The 7999-nt window shown below is 51.9% G+C and overlaps 3 protein-coding genes across 3 annotated transcripts in view; 2 read left to right on the top strand and 1 right to left on the bottom strand.

Moving 5' to 3' along the window:
• EPUS_01902 (uncharacterized protein) overlaps positions 1 to 667 on the top strand; it is a gene marked incomplete at both ends in the record, with an annotated part of 5119 nt that extends 4452 nt beyond the window's left edge. The window contains 3 exons of the mRNA XM_007806638.1: positions 50 to 230; positions 301 to 363; positions 471 to 667. Of these exons, the coding sequence (XP_007804829.1) occupies positions 50 to 230; positions 301 to 363; positions 471 to 667 (441 nt within the window). The remainder of the gene's footprint in view (positions 1 to 49; positions 231 to 300; positions 364 to 470) is intronic.
• Positions 668 to 1245: 578 nt separating this feature from the next.
• On the bottom strand, positions 1246 to 2167 carry EPUS_01901 (uncharacterized protein; the record flags this gene model as incomplete). Its single annotated transcript, XM_007806637.1, has 3 exons — positions 1246 to 1529; positions 1598 to 1951; positions 2041 to 2167. The coding sequence occupies 3 exons, from the start codon at positions 2165 to 2167 to the stop codon at positions 1246 to 1248; spliced, it is 765 nt and encodes a 254-aa protein (XP_007804828.1).
• Positions 2168 to 3285: 1118 nt separating this feature from the next.
• EPUS_01900 (uncharacterized protein) lies at positions 3286 to 7074 on the top strand (the record flags this gene model as incomplete). The annotated part of the gene is made up of 1 exon (XM_007806636.1): positions 3286 to 7074. The coding sequence occupies one exon, from the start codon at positions 3286 to 3288 to the stop codon at positions 7072 to 7074; it is 3789 nt and encodes a 1262-aa protein (XP_007804827.1).
• Between the last annotated feature and the right edge of the window lie 925 nt (positions 7075 to 7999).

Below are 7999 nucleotides of genomic sequence, written 5' to 3'. Positions count from 1 at the left end.
CATCTCTGAACCCCCCACACTGATACAAGTGTGTACGTGTGTGTTATAGAGCAACCTCCTCTACTTCGCCTTCATCCTCCTCTGGGTACGTTCGCACTTCTGGCCCGCCGAACTCTTCCTCATCCTCAACTTCCTCAACCTCACCACCCTCTACTTCCGCCACTCGACCACCCCGCGTTTCGTCCACATCCCCGTCGTCTCCGCCCCGCTTGCCTTCACTTATGTCGGCGGTGCACGCCCACTCGCTGACCGCCCGCATCTTTGCTAACATCGCCATCTGGAGCATCTTGTTGTATGGAGGCTTCTTCCTCCTGGCCTTCAAGGACTACACCATGGGCTTCGAGCTGGCCATCCTCTCCCTCGGTCAGTGCAGCTTCCTTCCCTTTCTCTCTCCTCTCCTCTGGCCCCGATAAAAGAAGCAGCGACCTCTCGTGTTGTGTGTAATCATTTGAACTGACCCAAAGTCGCAGCTCTGGCACTGGCACAGCTGGGCACACACGTCATCGCCTTGCAATGGATCTTCGCATTCGTCATCATGGGCTGTCTGGCGGTCCTGTCGGTCTTGATCGGCGTGCCGGGCATCTTCGGCGACAAGAACGGTATCAGGCACCCAGGCCACATTGTCGAGCCGGACCGCGAGAGGCAACCCCTGTTGGACGATCGTTAATTAAATCTGGCGGCTGGAAGAAAGAAACAGAACGATTCTGCGAAACCCCCTGGGTTGCAGCACTCTGGTACTTATGGGAGGAAGCTTAAATCTTTGAACTGGGGGTTATCAAAGTTCGTTTTTTGGCTTCTCGTTCGAGCTTCGCGTAATGCTTAGGATGGTAATGTTGTATTGGTGATCGTAAATTGAGTATGCTCGTCAGGAGGATATCACCGTACTGGGTCTGCATTTAACATAATCAAAAAAATTGCATGATCATCTCCCCCAGTATAGTATGGAGAATATGCCCAGAACGGCCCACATCTGGGACACCGAAGCATTTTCTCGATCCAGTATCGCATGTCCATGTATTTATTTACAGCTAAGAGAGAAGAAAATTCGTGTTTCCTCTTGTTTTTTTCCCTTCTTCCTTTCCAGACCCTAACTAGCCAACACCCCACCGAGTTCTTCTCCTACCAACCCTCAACTCCCCTTGACTCCCCCAGCCGAGGCGCAGGACTATAAAGCTGGACGTCATTCCTCCCAAACCGCGTAATCACACCCTGCTCCCATCTGGCTGACCAAACACCTCGCAAATTTCAGCCGCCGGTCTCCGCATTCTGCGCATTCCCCCCCGCCAGCAGCCGTGCCGGTGCTGGGTTCAGGAGCGGATCGTCCCGCTTCGTCGGTGGTGGCTTGGCGGGCGAGGTTGCTGGGCAGGGAGAGATAGGTGCCTCGGTCTGTGAGGGCGTATTCCGGCCAGGAGGATCGCGGCGGTGGGGGCTTGGAGCGGGAGAAGGCGGTGTATTGGTGGTACCAGGTTGAGTAGGCGGGTTGCCCAGGGGACTTGCATTGGATTGGATAAAGTCGTTTAGTCGTGGCCCTTTAGGGATTGGAGGGGTGGTAGAGATTAGAATGCTGACCTGTCCGATGCTTATTCAAAGAGTGAACTCCTTGATATTGGTGGCGGATTTGGGTCGTAGCGGCTCAGCAATCGGACGGGCGCGCTTCCATGGGCGGCTGGTGCTTCGGCGGTCCTGCGGAGTTGGGAGAAGATGGTCTGGACATCGCTCGTGTTGGAAATTCTGGCTGGGTGGGAGGGAGGTGGTCGCGGAAGGCGTAGTAGCTGGGTGACGTGGCGATCCTCTCGTCGTTGGCGATCTGTTCGGCGGCTTCGTTGTAGGTGATTCCGCCATCGACGGTGTTTGAGGCCAGGTAATTGATGCTGACGGCTTTGGTACCATGCTACCCTGAAGGGCTCGGAACCGTTGGAGCCGCGGTGGTGGATGAAGGCGTCAGCAAGCGCTGTTTGGTACAGTCAGTCCCATCTCTTTCGTGAACAAGGGGTGGGAGAGGGACCGTTGACTAATCGCTCTGTCCAGCGCCTCCGTTACCAATCATAAGCAATATTTCCGAGTCTGCTGCGGTAATGGACCCGTCATACATAGCTGCTGGGTCTACAGCAGCAATGGCTGTGACTAGATATGTCGTCCGCCACAGAGTCAGGGAGAAGGACAACATCTTGATTTTGAGAGACAAAGCTTCGTTTGGAAGAAGTTCGAGTCTGCAGATGTGTAATAAATGTATTCTTACACCTACCGGACCGAATGTAGAATGACATTGCGCTCTCCCGGGTAAGCACATTAAACCTTATATAGGTTTTTCTCAAGCTGACAGTTATAGCTGTACAGGTTTCGTGGTACTCTAGAATATAACTCATTCGAACCTGAGCCTGGAAGGCTTCCTCCGACACCGGGATTCTGCGTTGGCAGTCGATGTACGAAGTCAAATCTGAAAAGAGCTGGATATGGCAGCTGTAGGCGCAGAGGCTAATGACAATAATGATGAGACAAAGTCTAGTCAGATTCCCGCCTCGGTGTCTGCATCATCAATGGCACCAGACCTCGGCCTTCTGCTACGTCGGAGTCCAGGGAAGTAAATATCTTTCGTACTGTTAGCTTCTGTGGTGTTGACATTAACACTCGAATGAGCAATATATGCGACTGCTGATGGCTTCGACAGACTTTGTTGCTGCTGTACGGCGTAGCCAGGAAGATGAATGGGAGGCTAAGCTGCGCAGCTGCTCAATAGCAGTTCCACTTTCCCCATGAATTGTGGTGACTGAAGCGGCATCATGTCGACTGTCACTTACAGTAACCTGGGACAAGATTTATGTAACTTGCCAGTACTCCGTTAGAGTACTACTGACGTAGCAGTACTTACCAGGAGGAAGCCCTCTTGGAGCAATGTCTAGTTTATGTAGAGATATATAGCTAAGACGTTTAAATTCCAATACAATAAAATTATGTTATTTTAGACGTGACACTTGGATTATGATCCTTGGATGTCCTTTGGAATCACAAATCATTGCCATTTTTTGGAGCCCGGAGCGCCCCTTCTCCAATAAGTACGGTTTGAGTGCCAAGAGAGCTCGTCGACGCGAAGACGCGACTGCAGGGGTTCGTGCAAGGGTCTGGAGGTCGTCTGCACCGTAACTTAGTACAGGCAATAATGAGGTTGAGCCGCATTACGGTGTCTTATCCCTTTCGATTAATGAACGTGTTGTCAAAGTTAGCAGCATTCATTCACTGGCATAGTGTGTTCGCCAGATCTGTATTTGTACTTGTACCACGATAATCATGGGCTACGATGACCCCGTGCCTTCGATAGAGCGGGAAACACTGCCCAATCGCCAACTCTATCAGGCATCAACAAACAATAAAGCTGCATCCCAGTGGTCACAAGAACCAGCCTCTTTGAACAGCGCGTCTAATACACCACTTCCTCCTTCTTCGCCAGCCACTATCGCCCAACTGGCACCTCGATTGCACATGCATGAGTCCACACCAGGAGTGCAGTCTCTAATTCAAAAGCGCTCGACTTCGCATCCTCTGAATCATGACAGACGTTCATCGACACCTCTACAGCTAAATAGGAGAGTGTCTGCTGTTCTGAGTATGACAAGCTCAAGTACCCCAACACGGCCGCCAACGAGTCGGCGTGTATCCTCCAATCTCCTCCTGCCATCCTCAGCCTCTTCTGCTCGTAGTCGATCTTCTTCTGGAGCAACGATCAGAGACATGGAGCGCAAGCCTGAGACCACGTCCTCTAGCGTGGCGCAAGACTACTTTAGAAGGGAGCTGGGGGCCCATGCCAGCGCCGAGACGTCCTCAAAGGCTGCTGTAATCATACGCGATGCTTGCTATGGGCACCGGTATTCGAGGCCCCGTACTTCAAAAGCTGCGCTTAGTACGATCGTGGAAAGACCAGAGAGACTCCATGCATGTATTCTCGGAGCTTCGACAGCCTATGTTCGTATGGGAGGGAGACATGCTGGTGGTGATTGTCCCCCACATCCTGATCACGACGTTTCCTCTCCACCATTCAAGATCCAGAAGACTACTAGATCTATTCCCTTGAATTATGCAGCAGTGACACAAGTGCATGGGCAAAAATGGATGGAGGAGCTTCAGATCATGTGTGATTCGGCAGAGGGAAAGCTGGCCATGAACGGGAGAGAGCTTGTCAGACCGATCGGATATGGCAAAGACGAGGCCGGAGACGCTCTGCCTAAGTTGCACGAGGGAGATCTATACCTCTGTTCAGCCTCTCTGGATGCATTGCAGGGCTGTCTGGGAGGCGTATGCGAAGCGGTCGACGCTGTTTGTGGCCCTGGTAATACCAGTAGAGCTTTTGTTTGCATACGTCCTCCTGGACACCACTGCTCTTCCAATTTCCCGTCCGGCTTCTGCTGGCTCAACAATGTTCATGTTGGTATCGCTCACGCCGCCATGACCCAAGGACTGACACACGCTGCCATCATTGATTTCGACCTTCACCATGGAGATGGATCTCAAGCCATAGCATGGGATCACAATCGCAAAGCTGCTGGTAACCTGCCCAAAAATGCTTCCCCCTACAGCAGGACACCTATTGGATACTTTAGCTTGCATGATATCAATTCATATCCATGCGAATGGGGGGATGAAGAGAAGATCAAAAATGCTAGTCTGTGCGTTGAGAATGCCCATGGCCAGTCGGTCTGGAATGTACATCTTGAGCCGTGGAAGAATCACACCGACTTCTGGAAGCTTTACAGGTCGAGGTATTGCATCCTGCTAGAGAAAACTAGGATATTCTTACGGCAGCATACAACAAGACTGCAGAGCGCAAGTAATGGTCCCAAGGCTAAGGCAGCAATCTTCCTTTCGGCAGGGTTTGATGCTAGTGAATGGGAAGGCGCTGGCATGCAAAGACACAAGGTCAATGTTCCAACAGATTTCTACGCACGATTTACCTCGGATGTGGTGAAACTGGCGGAAGAGGAAGGCCTTGGGGTTGATGGAAGAATCATCAGTGTGCTTGAAGGAGGTTACAGTGATCGAGCCTTGACGAGTGGAGTACTCAGTCATCTCTGTGGACTGACGCATGATATCCAAAATGCCATTTCCAAGGCAGAAACCATTGACACAGGCTTAGCCTCTGCAATGGCCAAGCAAATGAGCATGCCCACCGAGCCCAGTCTTACTCCACAGACCGATGGAAAGATACACGCTGATGGGCCGGACACGATTGGCAAGCCCTCGTATAACCCGGAGTGGTGGTCTACCTTTCATTTGGAAGCTCTTGAAGTGCTGGTCAACCCACCTGCTGCCCCTTCTTCACAAACCAAGTCAAAAGACAAAACAATTGGCAATTACTCTTCTCCTACACAAGCCTCCACTGCAAAAATGGCGGATCCTGCCCGAGAGCGAAGATCTCTATCCGTTCAAGCAGAGGGAAGAGCATCAATAGAGCCAGAACCAGTACAGCCACCACCTGATGTGGACTGGGCTGTTGCGTCATATGAGCTGTCTCGACTTCTCATCCCCACTGATCGCCAAACCCTGAGTTGTAGGCACGATGAGCTGAATGCTGAAGCGACAAAGGTCCGACGAGAAAGGCAGTCAACCATAGGTCTACCATCTGATGACCCATCGGTAGTGGACCAGAAAATGCAGCTTCGAGATCGGAAAGCAAAAGCTATTGTTGGTGAAGACCCGCTTAAGGCCGCATCGAAAGCAGACAGACGGAGGACTATTGCCGCAGTGGGCGATCTACCTGACCCAGGAGCTTTGCAAGATGTTCGGAACAAACCCGCTATAGGTATTGCCAACAATCGAGCTAGAAGAAGATCTAGCGCTGGCTCGAGCATGTTATCTGCATTTGAGAACATGAGTATGAGCGATCGTGATAGTCAGGCTCCCGAGTCAGGTGTCAGTACCACTCGACGCGAGACTGTGCTAGAGAAAGTCCCTGTTCAGCGGAAAGTCAAGCAGCCGGCCGCTGCCAAAGTGCAGCCTAGCAAACCAAGAACGAGCCCCAGGAAGACAGGTCCTACACCTCCCGTACCAAAGGTTCCATCCGCATTCAGCAGATCTTCTAGCCATACCTCGACTGAACGGCGAGAAACTACGACCAACCAAACGCGGTCTGCACGCGGTTCGGTTGCCTCAGCAGACACATTGACCAAGGTGGATGATCTAGATGCTCTTTCATCTCATATGACAAAGCTGAAGATCAATCTGAAGGTGCCCTCAGCAGAAGACAATGCGGCGAGGGAGAGGAAGGGAGCGGTAGAGAAGGACAAGCAGAGGAAATCTCGAGTGCCACGAAAGCCGCCGGTGGCGAAGGCAGCCAAAGATGCTCCTACAAAGCCCCGAAGACAATCTGATGCTCCTCATGTCATACCTTCAAGCACATCCGAGACAATCACCACAAATAAGCAGACTGCTAGAGTTGTCGATGTTCCTGCTTCAACCGCTCAGCGCGGGCAGCAGCCGCTACCTGTCCAGAACAGACAGCAACCAGCTTCAGCAGACCAATACGTCCCGACAGCTAATATTGCTGATATTGCTCATGCCGAGCCACCGTTACAAGCGACCATTCCCGCTCCTGTCCCTGCACCGGTAGAGATCGACACTGCAGTTTTAACCCAGAACGCTACAAAAGACTCAGAAGATGCATCACTTGGAACGCCTTGGAAGGAAGCCCTGCAAACCTTGGCCCTTAGCACAACACCTGTTATCTCCTCTCCTGCCTTACCACCGCACCCTCTTGACAGTGCCCCTTCGCAACAAACTCTCTCAGCCCCTTCCGCCTCAGCCCCGACCACAATCAAGAAAACAAGGCCCGATCTGCCTCAATTCACCGCCTCGTCACCAATACCATTCCCGAAGATGGATCTGGGTGTCCGTCCTCTACAGCCAGCCAAAGAAGAAGGAAAACCTTCACATCATCAGCACCCAGTTGAAAGCCATCCACATCTCCAACACCAGACCAAGGAGAGCACTGCTCCTGTCGCCGAGACCAAATCTGCCCTGCAGCAGCTTCCCAAGGCGGCAGCAGATGCGTCGATGTGGGAAGTGCCGGAGACACCACGACGGTGAGAATATCCACCTAATACAAATTTGGTGGGGCTCGGGATCCTCTCCTTTTCTCTCGGTGCTTGGTTGATTTTGCGGGGGTGGGCGTCGCTTCTGGCTCTGGCTCTGGCTCTGGCTCTGGGTTTTCCCCTTTCATGTCCTGGCCGGTTTTTGCTTGGGGTTTTGTATCAGTTCATACCCCACATAGTTAGGTTCCCTAGCTTTTGTTTCTTAGCATAATATTTCACAGCATAAGATAGGATGGGATAGGATAGGATAGGATAGGACAAAGCCCCGTTCTAGACGAATGCTGAAGTTCCTCCCCCTCCCCCTTCTTCCGCGGAGTAGATAGATGTGTATTTTCGTCAATCCACCGATCGAGCGGGTATGTATAAGAGGGAGGGACTCGTCGACGAGGATATTCCACTTAACTTGCGCTCTCCTACCCATCCATCCATCCAGTTGACGCATCGCGCATCGGGAGCAGCCGAGGAGGAGAGGAGGAGGGAGGAGAGGAAGTGCCTTTCTTCCCGTGACTCGATAATCCCCCTCCCAAGACACAGACACAGACACAGACACAGACACCTTCAGAGCAAAACCTCCCAGCTTCCCACTCATGATCTGGCTCCAAGTGACACACTCCCAACGAGACGTACGTGTACGTGTACGTGATATGCGATGGTGGATGAAGAAGGTGTACGATTTTCATTATCCAGTCTTTCTTTCCCAAATCCCTGATTTAGATACATGCGATACTAGCTGGTAGCCTTTGCCTCTTGTCCCCTTTCCCTTTCCCTTTCCCTTTCCCTTTCTCCCTTTCCTTTTCCTGCCGGTAATACAAAGGACCAAGAAACCCCCTACCCGCCCAAAAAAGAAAACGGAACGCTACATGCATGCATTCATTTTTCCTTCCTTCCAGCAAACGTGCACGCGTCTACGATGGATCTCC

The sequence above is a fragment of the Endocarpon pusillum genome, assembly GCF_000464535.1.
Source record: "Endocarpon pusillum Z07020 unplaced genomic scaffold scaffold5526, whole genome shotgun sequence".
NCBI lineage: Eukaryota > Fungi > Ascomycota > Eurotiomycetes > Verrucariales > Verrucariaceae > Endocarpon > Endocarpon pusillum.
Note: the sequence above shows the minus strand (reverse complement) of the source record. Positions and strands in the feature narration are given on the sequence as shown.